The sequence below is a fragment of the Electrona antarctica genome, assembly GCF_951216825.1.
Source record: "Electrona antarctica genome assembly, chromosome: 3".
In the NCBI taxonomy this organism is placed as follows: Eukaryota; Metazoa; Chordata; class Actinopteri; order Myctophiformes; family Myctophidae; genus Electrona; species Electrona antarctica.
The window spans coordinates 14,779,826-14,802,124 of NC_136808.1; the positions used below are offsets into that span (position 1 = coordinate 14,779,826).

The window sequence follows — 22,299 nt, forward strand, 5'->3', positions numbered from 1 at the left end:
ATGCCTTTCATTGAGATTCATTTTGACCGTGATTTATTTATTTACTTCTGCATTGTAATTGCAATCTTATTTTTCAGGGGCGCTAGCCCCTCCTATACACAGGTTTAATGTTTGTCTTTAGTTCAAAGTTTGTTTAGTAAACGCATTGACAATGAAGGGAACATTTACATCATAATGTGTCGTTTACATCATATTGTCTCTTTATTGTTAATGGCGTTTGATGTTTGTGTTGGCACCGTTTGTTTTACATCACGATTACATCACCTATAGAGTTAGACTTTAATATATTAGCGCCCCTCACTTCACTGCTACGTTTATAAACGTATGTGGCAAGATAAGAATTAAGGGGGAAAGTCCCTGCAACATGCTAGCGTCATGTCCAGCGGGAGGGTGGGGGGTTAACTTGTACATCATGGCTGCCTCACGCTACAGAAACAGGAGATAGGCTCCTGCTCTATGGGCCACATGGCATCATCCCACATCAACATACATCACAGTGGACTAGTGGAGTGACATAATCCCCCCCAACTTCACCGGCAGATGCTGTTACCGTCAGTTGCCAAACAAACCGACAGTGCCGCGGAACGGAGCTGTCATAATCCATCCACCTACACCGGCCAATCAAATCATCGCTATGGGGTGATCCAGTGATCATCGTGTTTGTGTTCACATAAACAGACAAAGTTGGGCATAGGAGGGGCTAGCGCCCCTCGAAAACATTGAATCATGGAATGGTAAATACATCTATAGTGCCTTTCTTCAAAGCACTACAGTATTTTACATTCATCCATTCACACACTCACACGCACACACACACACACGCACACACGTTAGCATAACATTGCCATACCTGTGAAGGCAACTTACCTCCGATTTTAGCCTTTCTATCTCGATCTCTCCATCCTCAATCTGTTGACGGAGTTGCTTAGCAACAGTTTTCTCTGTCTCCACTATTTGGAGGAGATGGAGATACTTCTGCATGAGGCCCTCATGCTCTGTGGCCAGGTTCCTATAACTGCACGCACGCACGCACGCACGCACGCACGCACGCACACACGCACGCACGCACGCACGCACACACACACACACACACACACGCACACACACAGTAAGTGTTAATACTGTAATTGATTTCACCCCAGAAGTGTTTTGAATGCCCCTTTAAGAGGTGATTGGTCAGAGGTCACATGACATACCTGGCCTGTGTGATGGCCGCCACCCACTCGTCACAGTCCTTAACGTCCTCCGTCCGCAGCTCGAGAGCCTTCTGGTTGTCATGGTTAAACGTGACGGTGAAGTAATACTGTCAAACAACAAGGTGAAGAAATACTGTCAAACAATAAGTTGAAGTAATACTGTCAAACAATAAGGTGAAGTAATAGAGCGTCGCTTTCAGAATGACGAGGGCACCAGAAGATAATTCTGCATTCATTTTTCCATAGACGTTTCTTCAAAAAGTATTTAAGCCTCGGACAAAGCTCGGATGATGACAAATAATGACAATAAACCAATTTTTTGGGGCCGGACAAATAATAGAAAGAAGAAAAACGCAAAAATAAGTGTTGTACCCTGCCCTTTTTTCTTCTTTCTAATTATTTGTTCGGCCCAAAATGTTTTGTTTGCTTTGTCTGAGGCTTACAGGTCTTTAAATAAATACTTTCTGAAACGTCTATGGGAAAATTAATGGGAAATCCTCTTCCGGTGCCCTCGAATGGGGCGGAACTGTAACGCTCTATAGTGTCCAACATTAAGGTGAAGTAATACTGTCAATCAATAATGTGAAGCAATGCTGTACATACTAGCTGCTAAAGCTAATGGGGATCCAAATAAACGAATAAACATACCATACGTCAAACAATTAAGGTGAAGCGGTAGGTGCTCGGATGGTGCAGTGCTAAAATGCCTGCCCACGAGGTTCGAATCCACTGTGGTGCAACCGGCTTTGTCTGGCGTCTATGCGAACACAATTGTGCCGTGTTCGGGGAATGTGGCGAAGTGTCTTTTCCTCCCAATACTTTCACCAGTGAGTGACTAGTCGGGTGGGTTAGGGTGTGTTCCGTACTAGACCGTGACAGAGGCACGCCATCTCAAGCGAACGTGAGCTACGAGAGACACCACCGAGCAAGTTAAAGCGAACGTTGCAAATTTCGCTTGAGCCGAATTGCTGTGTGAATAGTCAATTGCATGTACTACTACGTACTACGCCCTACTACGGCTGGGCGGCACATGTCAGTGGGGAGTGTTTGGCGGGAGGAGTAGGACAAAGGCTCTACGTCCTCCTGGTGGGAGCTCCTTACTGGCAGGAGAGTCAGTAGAATACAACAGCAGTAACAACACAAATGTGCGTGGGGAATTGACTACTGGGGAGAAAATGGGGTCAAAATAATTGGCTATAAAAGAAATACACAAAATAAAACAAGGTGAAGTAATATACTGTCAAACAATAATCACAAATAATCCCATGAACGATCTGACAAGAACAGAAATAAATCAGGACAAAAGAAAATGCTTGGGGTGTGTATCAGCAAGGACAGGGGGGGGGGTGGTGCCTGGTGTGAACGAAGTCAGCCACATCAGTGGTTCTCCAAAGGATGTTTGTTTGTTTTTATGACCGGATACCCCGTTCAGGACAGGCTTCAGACGCGCCTCCTCAGGAGACTTGGCTCAGATCTGAACCCATTTGATTTGGCGTTAGGAACCTGTTGCGACCACATGCCCTTGCTGTTTTCTACCTCTGGTCTGCTTTGAGGCAGGATTCCAGAGAAGAAGGGAAGATACAGTATAACCTCATTGTCAGCTCTGTAGCAGTGGCCGGCAAACTGTGTTCTTAATCTAAAGCATATTTAAAATTTAAAATGAATATAGCAGCATACAGTAGTTGGCTTTTTTTATTTATTATTTGTTTACATTTCTAGACAATCTTTTTGGGGAAAATGTCCAATTTGTTGATATTAAAAAGAAAATGTACTTTGTAATTTGCACTTTTGAATACCGAAAACCAATTACTCCAGTACAAATGCTACACAGAGAAACTTTCATATGTAATCAGGAGTAGGCCTGTCTAGATACTGTATACTGTAGTATTTGACTCAAATACTGGGGTTGAGTACTTTGTTCACCACTGTTGTAGGTAGGCAGGTAATAGGTAGGTAGGTTGGTACAGCAGGTAGAAAAAGCATCATATGATATTACGTAACACTGATGTATTTTAAATAGAGCCTCGCAAATCCAATATATTGTATTTTTATCCCTCTTCCAAATGCCGACAGCAAATCATGTGTGAAGCAGAGGAGTAATGTTCCATATTTCCTGATGAGCCGCGGCATCGCCGGCAGTGCGGGGGGGCTTTCTTTGTCAATAAAATTTGCTTCCCGGCTCTCGCACTTCCTGTGAGCTGGCGTGTCAAGCCTTTTAGGCGGCTATATTTAGCATGCTGCCGTGGCGACAGATTTTTATTTATTTATTTAACCATGGAGACATTATCCGTCAGCTATCGAGACCACATATCCCTGCCAGTCAAGCATTTTTCCACTTACTGTACTGATTTCCACAAACCAAAACATGTTTTGCCCACTGGGTTCTCATTCTCAACACGTGGTCTGACGGTGGTCTTAGGTAAAGGGCAACTTTTCAGATTTTGCACCAAAAGTTCCCAAACCCCATTTTAATGAAGTTGAGGTCATAATAAACATGATGTTGGTGTGTTTTGTCTTTTTCTGTGTTTCTGTATTTTTAACATGATTTCGGTGACTGTGACGTCATGGTACAGAATGTCAGTTCTTCCTGGACTACAATAGCCCATGGTTCCTGTAGTTCCAGTCAGACATTCTCCTCCAGCTGACGTCAATCACCTTGTTAAGACTGTTCTAAGGTGTCCGTCATAGACAAGCCCCCAGTGAGGCTCTCCAACGTTGAAGCACTCGGCCCTACTGGTAAGAGGTGGGACTGCAGGCGGACCCGTGGAGTTATGACCCCCGTGCAGCTGGGCTTTAACATTGAGCGCTCGTTTGAAATTCCCATTTTGGGCACCAAATGTTGGTGCCCAAATCGAAAAAATGCGGAAGTAGACGGTTCTTCCGGGTGCTTCAAAACGCCACTGAGCAACTTCCACTGAAATGAATAGCGGGGGGCGGGGCTATCGCTCCGGTTCAGTCTCTATCCTTTTATGGTCATAGACATAAAAAGGTTGACACTGGTCAGATTCTGGGGCATATGTATCTGTGTGTGCCACATTGGGAAGGGAGAGTTCATAAAAACTCAGCAATCTGCAGATTGCAGAACTCCACTGGAAGAAGAGACATGGTTAGTTTCAAGTTTGTGTGCAGCTTGTGATGAGATTGGTTCAGAAGATGTGTTTGTGCTCAGGGAGCACATTGAGGATACCCAATTTGGTTGACAGCCATCATTTTATGTTATTGTCATTAGTTGTGTCTCAATTACACAAATTGAGTCTTCACCATATCCAGAGGTGGACTTACCATTGGTCTAGGGTGGGCTGCAGCCCGGGGGCCCCCGACTGGAGGCCCCCGTTTTAATGATTTGAAATTGTAAAGTATTGCAATCCAATTCAAGTGAGATTCATGTTTAGTTATTGTATATTTAGTATTATGGTTAAAACATTGAGAGCTTCTGCTTCTGCTGTCAGTGCACAGTGACGCTGTGTTGTGGGGTAGCTGTGGAAACCCCTGCCAATGTCGCTGTGCATCCGTCTCTTTCCCTCTCCCCCCTCCCCCCCTCTCTCTCTCTCTGGGGGCTGGGTACCCCAAAATTACACCAAAATACCCCCAATATTTTTCTGTAAAACTGGCAACTGCGCTATAGTGGCTTTACTCTTTCTTTATTGCTCATCTCTCTTACTGGGATTTTATAGAGCACATTGTGAAATATTTTACTGTAAAACTGCATTAGTGCACTATGGCTACTAGTGGCTGCATTCATTCAGCGACTAGTCTGTCTACCTGCCTGCCTTTCTATTTTGGGGCTGCTGGCTACCCCAAAATTATATGCGCAGCCCAGGGGGGCCCTGAAATTTTGTCTCCCCTTGGGAGGGTAAATCCGGCCCTGACCATATCGCTAGCCTCGGAAACAAAGACGTTTTTATTTCCAGGAAGAAAAAACTAAGTCTGGGTAAAACCCATAGAGTATAAAGAAGGATAGAGACTGAACCGGCGCGATAGCTCCAACCAAATTTTTGTTGGCAAATGCGGAAGTGCACCCGAGCGAGCGCTCAATGTTAAAGCCCAGCTGCACGGGGTTTCCTCGTCATGAATCCACGGGTCCGCCTGCAGTCCCTCCTCTTACCACTACGGCCGAGCGCCTCAACGTTGGAGAGCCTCACTGGGGCCTTGGTAAAACCCCATTCAATTGTGGCATACAGTAGCGCGAACGGATCTAGCTGTGATCTCTCTCTCTAGCTGCTAATTACTGATGGTCTGCAGCCTTATTCAATTGACACACACGCACACACGCACACACACTCCTCTCTCTCTATCCGTCTCTCTAGGTAATTAATCAGGCTCATCTGCTGCAGGTGAGTCTAGTTTCTGCCGGCGGTCTGTTCCAGTCTACCATATCGCCAAACTATATTACAGGGTAGCCACTCACACGGCAAAAGTTGTGCAAAACAGACTTGAGTTACAATTTAGCTTGCATCACTTTTTCCCGCCTACACCAAATCTATTTGCCAAAAATAGCCGATTGTGACAAAAATAAGTCACTGTAGTCTCTGGGCACCCGGGTTGCCCCCACATCTTCACCCGGGTTGCCCCCACATCTTCACCCGGGTTGCCCCCACATCTTCAAACACGCTTTTTTACATGCAAATAGTTGCATGGTAACTGTGGGCTCTAAACATACATTCTTTCTAAATGGAGAATAAAACACATTTTATTTTGGAGGGGTGCTAGACCCTCCAAAGTCCTATGCCCAGCTTTGTGTGTCTGTCAGCATGGGCACACTTGAGCCGACAGCCGCGGACAGAAGAAGCTGTGTTTTACGTCATTCCCGAATTTTTAGACAGCTGGTGGATGGAAAAGAAGCTCCACCCCCGCGGCTGACTGCCGCGGAGGAGAGCGTTTCCGGGAATCTGTCCGTCGTGGCAGTCAGCTTGCGGGGTCGTAGCTTCTTTTCCATCCACCAGCTGTCTGTCCGCGGCTGTCGGCTCAAGTGTGCCCATGCCCAATGAGTACCACGCAACCTATGTGATGATTTGATTGGCTGAGCACGAAATGTGGTGTATGATGATGGGTTCCATGATTCTGAATTGTCACTCGATCGCTACTCAGTCTGGACCATACTCTAAGGTCTGGACAGAGGCTGTCAACGTCAACTGTTGTAGTAGCTGATACGTCATCAGCCCAGTGTGAAAAAAGTACTCAATTGTTTTACTTAAGTAAAAGTACCAATACTGCAATTTAGAAGTACTTCGTTACAAGTAAAAGTATGGAATTGAAAATGTACTTGAGTAAAAGTACAAAGTATCGGCATCAAAATGTACTTTAAGTACTAAAAGTAAAAATACTCATATTGCAGAATGTCCCATTTCACAAGTTCAAAATGTGTACAAAATCTATTGAAAATAGCCGATCTACAACGCGACGCATTGTGAGATTGTAGATCGGCTATTTTCAAATGGCCGAAATGTATAGGTTGAAGTGGTTAATGTATGTTTTTTAATCAAAATTAAAATCGCCAAAGTAACTAGTAACTAGTTTTCAAATAATTGTAGTGGAGTAAAAGTAAAAAAAATGTACTTAAGTACAGTACTTAAAAAGTACTTAGTTACTTTCCACCACTGCATCAGCCAGTGCCACTCTGTCCATGCTTCTCACTTGAGAGTAAAAACCTACAGTAAAAGGTAAAAGATTCAGTAGTCCACTGTCAGATTCAATAGTACAACAAAAATATGGCTGTGTGGGGTGAGTTTAGTGAATAGGCCTAATGGGGACGTTACAGGAACAACAGCAATAGCTGCGCAGTGCGCATTGATACAACGTCAAACTGGTGTTTTTCCTCAACCCGCACCACAGACCAATCAGAAGCCACGGTTCCATTTCAACCTTGTCCTGCCTACCTTGGAGATTAGGAGACTGTCCAGACTGAGTTGCGAAGTGACATTTTCAGATCAGCGGAACGCAGGAAATCAGGCTGGAACCCATGGCTATGATGATGTATGAGGATAAGAGCGCCCCTCACTTAACATGAGCGTGTTTTTTTAATAGCTCACTCCAAAGAATACAATGACAGAGAGAGAGAAATAGAGAGAGAAAGAGAGAGAGAGAGAGAGAGGGTGGGGGGGCTAAAATAAGCATGGTAGTGGCAGCTATAGGGGTGGCAGTTAGATTAATAGATTGGCATCTATTTTAGGGCTGGGTGCAATAACCGCAATACCGCCATAGTTGTGTAAGGCATACCGTGGTATCGAGTTCATAACCGTGATTAGCTATCCGGGTTTGTGTGAACACAAAAATTGTCTTGTGATTGTCTGATCACCCCATAGCGATGATTTGACTATCTGAGCAAAGTACATATTGAAGATAAAAGTCAGAGCAGAAAAGTGAAGACGCCAAAAGTAATTGGCCGGAATGACATTTGTGATGATTTGATTGGTTGAGCACGATATGTGATATATGATGTATGATAATGATCACACAGGTGTGATTTTTTCTTATTTACATTTTTATCCCATGAATATGTAACCCATTTTTCACCCGATGCCAATTGCCTAAGGCCCTAAACTGTAATCCTGGCACTACTCTCCCTCTGTCAACCTGAGGAGAGTCCCGAACTGAGCTCATGCTTCCTTCAATGCATGGGGAGTGAGCAGGCTGCTTACTGCGCCACCTTGCCTCTTATATTATTATTATAACGATTATTATTACAATATATTTTGTAATTTTTATTATTATAAAAAGATTTGAGGGGCGCCAGCCCCTCCTATATCCAGCTAGTGTACTGTATGTTCACAAACTTTGTCCTACAAACATTACATTTCCATTGACAATGAATGGAATATTTTACGTCATATAGTGTCTGAGCCAATAGACAATGGTCTCTATTTTCGTCCATGCTAAACCCCTTATCCCTAAAACCTTTTTTTACAATTTTGAAAAACGTTTTTGAATAGTTCAACTAGCCGATGACGTAAATTCTCCATTCATTGTCAATGGCATTTAATGTTTGTGTAGGACAAAATTGCCGATTTGCTCGTCTACATATGACGAAAATTCTCCATTCATTGTCAAAGGCATTTAATAATAATAAACCTTATTTCAGACCTGTGGGTCCGTATAAAAGAAAACAGCACAAAATATAAAAGACAGCGGTATATAAATACAATATATAAAATATCAAGTCAGATCAACATTACAGTACCTCAGGCTCACACCAGTACATGTCATGAGGTGGCTGTGTAGTGCCGGCAACTCCACAAGATTCAGGCAGGTAAGTTTAATAACTAAAAGGTATAGAGGCTGTTACGCCAATGCTCTCTAAGCCTGGATGTGTATCTGTAACTGCTATTCATTGGGCTGGTTAGAGCCACTATATGATGCTGTTCTCGGACACATCACTATGCCATCTAGGAATGTGGAGCAACAACCTCATAGCATAATTTATTCATTAACTCATCATTAATGTTTGTGTTAGGACAAAAATCTACACTATTGCTGAATATACTGTAGGGAGGGGCTATAGCGCCCCTCAAAAATCACACCCGTGTGAAGTGAGTGGCGCTCTTATCATCATGCATCATAAATCATCATCTCATTCCGGCCAATCACAATTTGCGTCCTCACTTTTTATCCTCAATACGTACTTTGCTCAGCCAATCAAATCATCTCAATTCCGTGAATAAAGGTGGATGTTGGAGACATCCAGCTTGCTGGAGACATTCTTTAAAGTGCACTGTGTCTCAATGTCAGGTCCGGTGACCACCAGGGCTGAATGTACGGTTTTGGGTCTGTTACTGATCAGTGTGAAAATAGTACCAAACTAGAAATCTGTCGAGCTGCTTTGCACAGAAGTTGGCCATGCATGGCCTACTTGTGCACGAGCAGAGCGCACAACTTATCTCTGACTCTTGTCAACTTAATGTCCCTTCCTCTATAACAAATAAAGATTAAACCCATAAACAAACATTTAAAGGGCCTTTCTCAGCCACACCCTTCTCCAATTGTTTATATTGTGTTTAGGATCCAAGATGGCCGCAGCACGGGGAGGGGGTGGGGCGGAGGTGAGCGGACGGGGCCGACATATGCCCTTACTGGGCTGCATTCAAGACACCTGACTTGTGTTTGAACACAGCTTTGATGGATGTGTTCTGCCCCCCTCCCCCCCATCAAACAAAATGTTTGGTCAAACCATATGGGCTTCCATTGGAAATGCGTATATCTTTTCTACGTCCGAGCATAGACATGGTAACGCCCCGGCCTTACCAGAGTTTCCGCCGAGGTGGAAGATACATGCTGGATAGTCTGCCACAAGGTTACTCCGTGGTGGGAAATAAATAAATAATACGAGTACAATATAATACATGAGAATGACAGCTTGGCACGCGCTACAGTAACTTTTATTTTTGTAGAAGAGGCAAACTAATATTGTTTATGCCGTTGGCCTGTTTATTTGTATACATGTGTAAACTTTAAACATTATTGTACTGTAAAAAGGTCTCTTTTCCCTTGATCTCTATCTTTTTTAGTATAATAGTATTAGTTTACTATAATTAGATTAATAGCTTGATCTTTATCTTTTTTAGTATAATAGTATTAGTTTACTATAATTAGATTAATACACGATAATCAACACTAACACTTTAATTTAGAACACAGTCAAACAAATCATAGTACATACGTGTTCAATCAATTATTCAATCAAAGCAAACGTCACAAACAATATTAGTTTGCCTCTTCTACAAAAATTAAAGTTACAAGTTACTGTCGTGTGTTGCCATTCTCTTGTACTTGTATTATTTCCCACCACGGTGTACCCTTGCATCTCAGAGGACAAGCAAGAGGGGCAGTGTCGGTAGGCCAATCAGAGGCAGGCGGGGCGTTACCATGTTTATGCTCAGACGTAGAATAGATATACGCATTGGAAATGCATTGGAGCGGCCATTAAACACAGACACAAGACAAACGCAAGACGGACGTATTGAATTTGTGAATGCAGCTCAGTAAGGGCATATGTCAACCCCACCCACTCACCTCCGCCCCACCCCCTCCTGGTGCTGCGGCCATCTTGGATCCTAAACACAATATAAACAATGGGAGAAGGGTGGGGCCGAGAAAGGCCCTTAAGGTGTTCTTATACACCTAATTAACTTTCCACAAATTACGATGTGTTGCAAAGAAGTATAACAATTCTATTGTCAGTCAAAACCAATTCACAATCCCTGATTGGCCGAGGGTGTCACCGAAGTACGCATGCAGCAACCTGATTGGCCGAGGGTGTCACCGACGTATACGCATGCAGCAACCCGATTGGCCGAGGGTGTCAGCGACATACGCAGCCGAAAACAGTATTGCGCACGCTCTGCTCGCACAAGTAATAATGGAACCTTAATCATTTGTGCACTCTCAGTTAAATAATAATAAATAATAACATAATAATAAAATAAGTGCAGATTGGAGTCCCAGAAAAATAAAATAGACAATTCAAATGGGGCGGGGTCAGTGACCTATAACCCCCTTCAAATTGGGGGCCCTTGCAACTCAAATGGTTGAAAATCCCTAATTTAATGTGCATTTGTTTTCCAGATTACTTTCTCTCTGTGCGACACAACACAGTAGTCCAAAAACAGTATATGCCTACAGTGGTACAGTGTCTTACCGGCTTGTGTGAGCCATTATTTTATTCATTGTTTTGTGCACAGTCTATGCTTAACAAGGCCATCATGACTGAGAGCTTATCAAACGACCCTTCAAGCTGCTAAACTGTGGAGCTGCAGTTGCCAAGGTAGGGATGCTATTAATATCAAGAGCAGGAACTAAATCCATACGTCAAAGTGAGGGGGAAACGGGCAGCTTTCCTCCGCAAGATGGCAACCTGCAAAGTTTGGATCCAGTATTAACCATTTAAACCCTCTAGCCTTAGAGAACTGAACTTGAGCTCTCATAAAATGATCCACACATATTCCATGAAATCTAAATAAAAGAAAGCTTCATTCAATCCTTGATTGAATATGAGGATGATAAAAATGTACAATGATGAATTGAACATTTAATGTTTCATTCATTTTGAGCCACTAGTCATTTTATTATGTAATATATTTTAAGGCAGGTGGCAGATGATAGTGAAATGGTGCCAAACTGAGGCAATCATAGGCTGATTCCATTACATAACATCAAGGAACTATAAGCATCACTGCCTGGAATAATTTCTGTGGGATAATAATAATAGCCTAATAATAATCAATAATAATAATAATAATAATAATAATAATAATGAATGGGCATGCAGTCACATGCAATCATGGTGTGACTTTAGCAACCAGAATAAGAGTCGTTTAAGCTATAAGACAACTTATGATATGTCTTATATAACCTAGGTGATTCCTCGCAATTATCCATTTATAACTAGCATACACATTTAACCGAATGGACCTGCTCTCTTTGAGGAAATCACTGCGATTTCTACAGTGTAAAAAAACATTAGATAGATTGTTATTAGCTCTGATCCATAGCTCTAATGCGTTGCGACGCATTAGAGCTATGGACCAGAGCTAGGTTGTTATATAATAGAGGGGGTTTCCTCGCGCAGCAGGGGAACGCATCTCGATCCGAAAAGCGCACTCCCCCTCAGTGTGCATGCAGTCAGTGCGTGCGCGTGCGTGCATGTGATCAATAGCCCTGGGTGATCGATCAACAACAACCGTCCTCACCTGCTTCTCCAGGCATTCCTTGGCGGAGGAGAGTGACGGGGGTTTGGGTGAAGGCGCGCGGTCACAGACGCAACCCTCCAACAGGTACAGCCCGGAGGGACGCGAGCTGGAGTCGCTCTCGAAATAAAAGAGCATGTTCTGCAGCAGGCAGAACCACTTGGCGTGCCATTTTGTCTGGTCCGAGCTCTTCTTGCACAGGCAGCCGCGCCGGGTGCCGTCTTTCTTCGCCAGCAGAGCCAGATAGGTGATATGGCCGTCATTGAGTCGCATCCCTTTTTGCATTTTGGTAACAAAGCAAAAAAAAGCAAAAAAGGTTCCCCCCACCCCAAAATAAAGGATTCTGTGGTGGGAGGATTGATTGATTGAAATATTTATTAACAGTTTGCAGAATCACAGTACATTCAAGCACAACTCAATACAAAACTGTTAACTGTGAGTGGACGACCGCATAAAAGCATTTATACTTGTTTACAATAGGGCCCACCGGAGGGGGGGGGGGTCGTTTACAGATTCTTACATGTTCTTTAGAAAATTTCCGATTTCATCACAGTAGTTGACGGGTTTGTAAAAACTGCCTCCTGCCCTGCCTCTATCTTCACGCTTTATTACAAAACGTGCTGGTAAAAACAAAAACAAAAAAAAACAGAAAGAAAAGGAAAACTGGCGTGTTGTTGTTGCTTTTAGATTCCAGTCATTCCACGGCGCTCAAATCGTTACAAGCTGTAGTCCGACTCCGATCAACGCGACACCTTTGCTTGAAAAAGACGCTCTTCAGGAGAGGAGAGCCCCCCAAATGCTCATCATGAGGACTGAACTCTGAAGTGTCCGTGCGCGCGCGCGCACTCACGCAGAGCAGCAGAGGGAGTTGGAGGAAGCGCAGTCACGTGACACGCCTCTGAACAGAGATTCCAAATCATCAACAACATAAGCAGCATCATAATCATGGCCATGCAGGGCCATTGGGGGACATATAAATCTGGAGAGATAAGTACCAATTAGGCGATAGTAAAAATATGTGAATTAGCTCAACTAGACCACTGTCCTAGATCACTTGTATTGATTGATTGATTGATTGATTGATTGATTGATTGCTTGATTTAAATGTGTATTCACATTATGCAGAATGGGTATATCAAAGCCGTCTGCCTTGCTGAGAATGAGATTACTATTAGAATGGATTAAGTTTTTCCTATAGGTGTAATGATAGTTTGTTATCAGCGAGCCAGGTGCAGATTCTACCGAGTTCAGAGCTGAGGGCCTTTGCAACCTGCAGTTTGTTCCTGGCTGAGACCAGCAGTGCAGAGTCATCCATTAACTAACAGGAACAAGTTGCAGTCACAAGCTGATGTCATGACGTTTACATATTAAGAATAGTTTTTTGAGTACCTCATCAGTTGTTACCACTATCAGTTTAAAATCATCTTTGCATACACCTAGGTTTTTGTAGAAATGTAAGCTTGGATGTGCTCTATACCAAAATGCCCAGTGTGGGAGGGCAGTTTGTTAACCAGAGCCCATACGTCATGGTAATGGCACTGGGGACTGCCCATAAGTCATGGTAATGACACTGGGGACTGCCCATAAGTCATGGTAATGGCACTGGGGACTGCCCATAAGTCATGGTAATGGCACTGGGGACTGCCCATAAGTCATGGTAATGGCACTGGGGACTGCCCATAAGTCATGGTAATGGCACTGGGGACTGCCCATAAGTCAGATTTGGTAATGGCACTGGGGACTGCCCATAAATCAGATTTGGTAATGGCACTGGGGACTGCCCATAAGTCAGATTTGGTAATGGCACTGGGGACTGCCCAGAAGTCAGACATTCCGTTAGTCAGACCTGCGTGGCCGGTAAAGACTAACCTGTGATGCAGGTTAAAAATCACCCGTGGCTCCCGATATGCAGTGAGCTTTGACTTGCATTTAAGAAATTCAGACTTCAGAGCATTCTTTGCCTCTGGCTTTCATTGCATACAGTATGTCCGAATTGTAACCCTGATGGTTCTCAAGGGAGCCATGTTGTAAATGTGGTTTTAAAGCCAAGCCATGTTTCTTCAACTAGTATGCTCCTGAGCACACTAGTCTCTTCAGTTTCAGTTTGTGGTTAAATGCTAACCTGACTCCGCCAGATGGTGGCAGTAGTGATATAAGAAAGAAAAAAATGAGGGGAAAAAAAGCCTATAGCACTGCGAGGCATTGTGAGCTTGTAGATCTGCTGTTTTCACAATATTTATCTGTGGAACTGAGTTAAACTAAATGTATTGCCTCAATTCTTACAATTCTGCTTGTGCTTGTCAGGGTGGGGATCCCCAGTTCAAATATGATTAATTTGTGGGGTCACAGCCTGAAAAGGATGAGAACAACTGTCCTAGATCAGGGCCAAAGCATTTCTGGGGGTCCCGAGCCAAAAACATTGAGAACTCCTGTCCTAGATGACCCAGGGGTTACTCGGCTCATCATGCGTCCTTCACTGTATATGATAAATGTTAATTAAGTCTTTTAAATGTAAAATTGACCAATTTGTACAGTTAAATAAACATGCAGGATGTTGGAGTGTGTCTTCTTCCTTCCAAAATTATTTTTTTAGTTTTTCGGTTTATAAAGGAATGATAATCAAGAATCACTGTAGCCTACATCTCTCAGAACCAGGTTTTCGACGGTATAGACTGGAAAAGACAGTGTTTTGATGTTAAAAATGGCTCATCAGTTTAGGCAGAGATAAATTGCTAGCCTGCAATATTGAAAGCAAAATGGTAGAGGGCTAGAGGCCTAAAAATAGGGTAGATTAAACTGCACATTAGTATACCATTAGCGAGGAGACAGATTATTTAGCAAACGTCGGATTCGCCAGAGGGGGGAAAAAGAGAAACAAGAAAAATCATTGCCCTGGCCTAAACTGTAATTCATGATGTTCTAAACAGCTGTACTGACCTGATTAAGAGACTTAGATTTAGTAAATCTTACTCAGGTTAATGTGCTTAAAGGGGTATTTCACCAAACACTTATGGGGTCTTTTTAACATCTACTATGGCATTCGTGTATAAGCTACAATCACGTGAACCCCAGCATCCATATTCCATGATGGTGCAGTTTTGAGTTAGCTGTAAAAGTGGCTTCAAAACGGGTCTGTAGAAACCAATGGGTGACATCACCGTTCACTCTGCATGTTTGTTAAATTGTTACCAATGACCATGGCATAGAGTAGACTGTTACAGTCATGCCATGGTCATTGGTCACAACGAGACTGTGAATTCCGGCCTGTCTCCTCCTCCCTGTCCCTTCAGACTGTGTGTCTGAAGTGAGTCACATGCCATTAGGAGGCCTGTCACTCTGCACAGGACCCACGGCAGATATGTCTCACCTCCCGGGGACAGTGACGCATTGTCTTGTTGATACTCGCTCGCTGTGTGAAATATCAATTGACAACGTGCGTTCATTCATGCTCCCATGGGCCGCCACGACACGTCACTTCTGCTGTGGTTGTTGCGGGTAGCTGTCACTTGTCCATGTCTGACTGCTTGTTTCCACTGTTTGGAAAGTACATTTACTCAAGTACTGCCCTAAAGTACAATCTTAAGTACTTTTATTTTACTTGACTACGGTATTTACATATTCCAATACTTACCTAACTCAGGGGAAGATATTTATTGTCAAAATCTCCAGAGTCGTACTGGGAAAGGCATCGGAAATGTACTGGAATTGTATAACTCTGAAAGTGCACAAGTTACGCGTTCATTTGGTTAAATTGTGTTACACGGTCAGAGTTACTAATGGATCATTTTTTACTGTGTACTGTGATGTCATCATGTCACAGAAGACAGTAGTCTATGTTGGGTGATTACACAATTTGGGACTTTGAAATGGATGGCTGGATGGATGGATGGATGCAGGCAGGCAGGCAGGCAGGCAGGCAGGCAGGCAGGCAGGCAGGCAGGCAGGCAGGCAGGCAGGCAGGCAGGCAGGCAGGCAGACAGACAGACAGACAGACAGACAGACAGACAGACAGACAGACAGACAGACAGACAGACAGACAGACAGACAGACTGGGGTTCAAACTCTACAAAGTACTATCAGTGATTTAACTCTGAGATCATAATTAGATTTTCATAAAGTGAAATTACAATAGACTTTATTTCTCTGCCAGAGAACTGTCTACTGTGTACAAAACAAATATGTATAGCTCCAGTCCCGTATCATTGGCTGGATGAATGGATCAGTGCACACTGCACAGTGCCCAGAGCTCTGTGCAGAGTGGACTTGTTGCTCTGGGCAATGGGCACCAATACTGCATGCAGGGTCACCACCTGGCTGCAACACTGCCCCCTTCTGACTGCACCTAGGTACTGCATACAGACCACTAGTTACACTTTCACATTAATGTTCTCTCTCTCTCTCTCTCTCTCTCTCTCTCTCTCTCTCTCTCTCTCTCTCTCTCTCTCTCTCTCTCACATACCATCGGAGTGATCAGACTGGACAAAAGTGATCTTAACAACTGGAGGGGCATCACACTTCTTTCTGTTCCCAGCAAAATATTCTGCAAATTCATCATACACGGTATTACACCAGTTGACAAAGTAGGCCTATACTCCGCGATGAACAAGCCGGTTTTAGGAAAGGAAACCGATGCGTGCCGTTGACCAGATATATCACTCTCACATTGGCCCCTTTTCCACCGGTTGGGAACCGGTTCAGTTCAGAACCAGTTTTTAGTCCATGAGCCAGACCTCCAAAATTGGAACGTTAATTATACCTATATTAAATTGTTTATAGGATCAATATAAGTAAATTAATATATGATAACCCCATTACACATTTTGAAATTTTCATACAGTACAGTAGGCCTATACGTGATAGGTGAACGGTAAAAATGTAATTAATAGTTATCACCATGAATCTTCCCCAGTTGATTACTTACACGAAGACAATCATTTATTGTATTACACATACCAAGACCATCTCAAACAATAACCTCCCTCAACATCACCCAACAAGATGACATGCACATAGTATAATCGATAAACGTAGGTGGACCTGGATTGGCCATGTCCTCAGAAAGGACATCAACGCGGACCCCCCAGAAGGCAGAAGAGAAAGAAAGGGAGGCCTAAAATGACATGGCGTAGGAGTCGGACGATGGAGAAGGAGCTCCAGCAACAACATCAGAGCTGGGGGACCATAGAGAAGATGGCCAAAGACAGATGCAAGTAGAGAACGTTTGTTGCTATGCGCCAGCCAGCGTAATGGGGATAAGTAAGTAAGTTAAAGTAAGTATGTTGTCTGATAAGGGATATATTGGTTGAAGGGGAACGAGGGGTCTGCCTTTGATAGCCTGGCTAATAAGCCAGACTCATATCACACTGTCCGCCGGCAGGCAATGTTTTTTGTCAACGGCTGATTCGCGTCTGTCTTATTAGCCAGGCTAGGCCTTTAATATCAAGCCCTGATCAAAAGCATACCCATCATCAATTTTAAAATGGGTCCATAATTTACAAAAACAGATATAATGCTGTGTGAAAGAAGACTTGAAATTAGAGATTGAAAATATAAAGCCGTTATGAAAAGGTTTACTCAACTGAAGGCCACGCTTGAGGATTATTAGTCCAATGGCAGGCAGTCTTTATGGACATTCTTACCAACGTTTCTACAGTACCGGTGTGGATACTCGGCAGAAGTTCAATGGAATGACTTGCCTCAAGTTGATCAGTTCCTTTGAATTTTTTTAATTCGCATTAAAAAGGTGATTGGCTGATAACATGACCTAATTTTAACCCATGTACTACTGACCTTTTAGAGTAGAATAGATACAAAAACTAAACAAAATCGTTTTGTTATGTTTTTCTTGACCCCTGCGGGGGCTACCCTTAAGTCAGACTTCCCGTTAGTCCGACCTGTGCTGCGGGTTACAAATCACCCGTGCTGCGGGTTGCAAATCACCCGTGGCTTCCTGTTAGCTCGGACTGGGCTGAGTTGGCTCTACCGAACTTCACAACGCGGGAACACGCATGCTTTAGTGCGCTTGGTGGTGTCTCTCATGGCTCACGTTCGGTAGAGACGGTGCCCCTCCGTCACAGTCTATGGGGAGGATTTCAGTGTAATATGTACAGATTTTGGGGTTTTAGGCGTGTATGTACGGAAATGTCAATCTGTGCTATTTCACTATGTTTGGGTGAGACCGGGTTGTTTGTATTGTTGCTCTGTGTCCCCTTTCCCCAAAAGGACCTCAATGGAAACAAGCCAGCTAGCTGTCTTGTGTCTGTATCCTTTTAAATTAATTAATTTTAATTTTAATTAATTTTACGGAAATGTCAATCTGTGCTATTTCACTATGTTTGGGTGAGACCGGGTTGTTTGTATTGTTGCTCTGTGTCCCCTTTCCCCAAAAGGACCTCAATGGAAACAAGCCAGCTAGCTGTCTTGTGTCTGTATCCTTTTAAATTAATTTTCAATAAAGTGTTCAATCAATCAATCAATCAATCACTAAATCAGGCTTAAAGGAGTAGTTCACCCCATGAAGCCTTGAATTCGTGACGATTTTGAATGTTGTGCTCATCAGTTGATTGGCTGAGCACGGAATGTGACGTATGATGATGTATGATGATAAGAGCGCCACTCACTTCACATAAGTGTGATTTTTATGTTTTTGTCGCATTCTGAAGCCAATCATTTGATGACCAGGTCATCAGTAGGAGACTCAGTATAGGAGACTGCAAGTCTCCTGCTACCAGAGACTCCGCCAGTCATAAAATGATTGGCTTCGGAATGCAATAACAAAAACAAAATCCATGAATTCAAGGCTTCATGGGGTGTATAATTGATAGAAAATCATTTTTTTAATTATACTCCTTTAAGTATATAGGGCGACTAAACGACAGCGACACACATCTGCGACAATCTTTTTTATTAGCACTGTGTAGTTGGCTGACACAAAAAGGGCATATAAATGCTGACATGGTAGATGATTGATACAGTGACCTCACAGCAACATGTAGCAACATGAACAATTTGCATCAGAGCCAGCAATTCACTAAATAAAAAATCACACCCGTGTGAACTGAGTGGTGCAGTGACGTCACACACTAACCATAGCAACCATGCTCACTGGTTGCGTGGCCCCACGTACAGGTACACACAGGTACACACATACATAGACACATACATAGACACATACATAGATACAGACAAAGCTGGTTGTTGGAGTGTTTTGCACCACTCAAAAATATATGTATTTATGATATCGTCGTCATCATCATCTTCATCATCCTATCTAGTAAAACAAATAAATAATAATTGGTAAAAAAACGTACTTTTACTAACATAAAAGGTCATATAGTTTTATTTAATGTAAATAAAAAATCGCTGGTGAAAGGTGAAATACAATAATAATGTTTTTCCCCAAAATATTGTCTGGTCCAGAATTATCGTTGTGTTTACCTCTGTAATCTGACAGCCTCCATCATCTAAATGATGTGTTTCTGTTTCCATTGGGTAAAGGACATTTTCCCTTAAAGAGATGCTCTGAGACATGCAGCCTTTGCACCACTACGTTGCAAACAAAAATACTGCTGCCTTATAGACTTTAATTAGGGAGAATAACTAACCTTATGCAAGAGTTGTTGACATCCAATGGCCAAGTGTTGCACCTTTAACAATTTGTGTGTGGAAAGAAAACAAAATAAATTAAAATAGAAAGTGGCACCACTACTTCTGGTATTAATTAATACGAGAAAAAACAAGGACCCTATCATCACAATCCTTGACACTTATAAAAAGGATCAATTCAAATGATTAAAAAAATCCTATCAATAAAAGATAATCTAGGTCTAGTTGGTACAGTTTTGGAATGATTTTGAACACAATAGCATATGGCTAATAAACCTGATACCATTTAACGTAGCTATGTAAATTGAAATATTTGGACACATTTCCTTTGTAGGGGAATTCTAATGGTGTTCACAGACCTATCTTAACTTCTAACTACACAGAAAATTGGGAAAATATGAGTGAACAAAACAAGAAAAATAAGTCCATTGTGAACAGGTTAAAATTAGTTCAGGAATGTCCGGGGAAGTGTGTAAAGTCCTAGACACAAAGGAGCATGCAACAACGATAAAGAGCTTGTAGTCTGGTCATGTCAGCCCAAAATTGGTCACAGACAGTAGACCAGCTACAGTGTAGCAATATATAACCTGAAGGTAAGCTGGATGCAGCAAGGCAAATTGTCATGCCCACTTCAAAAATAATGATAATTGTTACTTACTTACTTACACCTACTACCCCTTCTAGGGCATATAGGCTGTCAACAAGCGATCTCCAGTCATCTCTGTCTTGAGCTGTTCTCTCCAGCTGGTTCCAGGTCATCTTCAATGATGTTGTCTAATGATGGTGCTTGCGGGCTTTCGTAGGGTGTGGCCTATCCATCGCCATCGGCGTTTCCTTATCTCTTCTTCCGCGGGCAGCTGGTTTGTTCTATGCCAGAGTTCCATGTTACTGATGGTGTCTGGCCATCGGATGTGGAGGATCTTCCGCAGGCAGCTGTTAATGAAGATGATAATTGTGCAAGAGACATAATAAAATGGTATGAAAGGATACAAATGTGCAAGAAAATAAATGTTTTTAAAAAGCATAAAAGTTTTGCAAGAAACAGAATAAAAGAGGATACAAATATGAAAGAAAGATAATAAAAACCATCCCCTGGAAACACTGGAAACGGACGACAAATGATCTGGGCCTGGCAGAACTCCCTGTCCAGTTTAGGGCGGGGCGACACGGCTATGGAAGGGTGTTAAAAGTATCACGTTTGTCAAGAAGGAATTCCAGTTGGGTCCTGCTAACCTTGGTCAGTGTTCCTTGCCAGATTCTTCTGGTCGGTCAGTCGCATCCACATCCACCATTGTCAATGAAGATAGTTTGCTGGCCACGTGACCTTGTATTTCTATTTCGGTTTGTTTCGAAACGGAATTCCGAACTTCCTTCCTTGATGTTTTCATCTCCTCCACATTGAGATGCCAGTTACCACGGAACAGTATGGGCCTATTATTGAGTATATGCTGTACCGGTTCAGAGTCGTCAAACACCACAAAGCCAAAGTTAGAGACCTTCCCACCACTCCTGATGTTGACCTCCAGGACCTTACCAAATTGCTGAAAGAACTCTGTGAGCTCAGCCTTGTCCACGTCATGAGGAATGTTTCCCACAAACAGTTTTTTTGTTTTCATCACCTCCACATTGAGATAGTTAACGCGGAACTTTATGGGCCGCTTACTGAGGATCTGCTGTATAGGTTTTGAGTCGTCAAACACCACAAAGCCAAAGTTAGGGAGCTTCCCACCACTCTTGATAATGAGCTCCAGGACTGTACCGAATTGCTCAAAGAACTCAGTGAGCTCAGCCTTGTCTACGTTATGAGGGATTTGTCCCACAAACAGTTGGTGGTCAGAGTGTATCCTGACCTGAGCCTCCCCCTGCTTCCCTTCACACACGAGCCTGGGTTCTCTATGTACAGGTGGAGTTCCAGGTCGCTTATCTTTCTGTGTTTTGGGAACAGGGATGTCCAGCATGTCCTCTCTCACCACATTCTCCCTCTCCAGCACTGTCAAATTCCTCTTCTCCACCTCCATTACCATGGCTTTAGCTTTCTCCTCTTTATCAGCAAGAATAATTTCCACCTCCCTCAACGCCATCTCCCACTCATCTAGATTGTGTCCCCAATCCTTCAGTCTCTTTTCTTCCATGGACGCAGGCTTTGTCACCTTCTCTGCCTCCACTGAGGATCCAGGACTGGCAGCCGCCGCAGAATTCAACTCCTCCTGACCAGCACCCTGTTTGGTGTCACAGCTAGGTGTCTGTGCATGGGTTGATGAACCCTGTAGAGCTCTATTCATTGTTGACCTAGGTTTCATCTCCTCCACATTGAGACGCCAGTTACCACGGAACTTTATGGGCCTATTACTGAGGATCTGCTGAACAGGTTCAGAGCCGTCAAACACCACAAATGCAAAGTTGGGGAGCTTTCCACCACTCCTGATAATGACCTCCAGAACTCTACCAAATTGTTTAAAGAACTCAATGAGCTCTGCCTTTTCCACGTTGTGAGGGATGTTTCCCACAAACAGTTGGTGGGAGGTGGGTTTCATGTCTTCCGAGTCCCCGCATGCTGGCCTGGGTCCTCTATGTACAGGTGGAGTTCCCGGGTTCTGGTTTCTCCGTGTTTTGGATTCAGGGGTGTCCAGCATGTCCTTCTCCCTCATTTTCTCCTCCCTTTCTTCCAAATTCTGCTTCCGCTTATCTACCTCCGTTATCATGGCTTTAGCTGTCTCCTCCCTCTCCTCGAGGTTCACTGCCAGCTCCCTCAGTGCCATCTCCCGTGCATCTAAATTGTGTCCCCAAGCCGTCAGTCGCTTCCCCTCCTCTAGGATTTT

At 43.3% G+C, this 22,299-nt stretch overlaps 1 protein-coding gene across 1 annotated transcript in view; it reads right to left on the minus strand.

Annotated features, from left to right (window-relative positions):
- Positions 1-12,160, minus strand: part of LOC306920763 (ras-specific guanine nucleotide-releasing factor 1-like) — a gene marked incomplete at both ends in the record, with an annotated part of 41,302 nt that extends 29,142 nt beyond the window's left edge. Inside the window, 3 exons of the mRNA XM_079497629.1 lie at positions 868-1,015; positions 1,197-1,303; positions 11,879-12,160. Coding sequence (XP_079353755.1) covers positions 868-1,015; positions 1,197-1,303; positions 11,879-12,160 — 537 coding nt within the window. The remainder of the gene's footprint in view (positions 1-867; positions 1,016-1,196; positions 1,304-11,878) is intronic.
- Between the last annotated feature and the right edge of the window lie 10,139 nt (positions 12,161-22,299).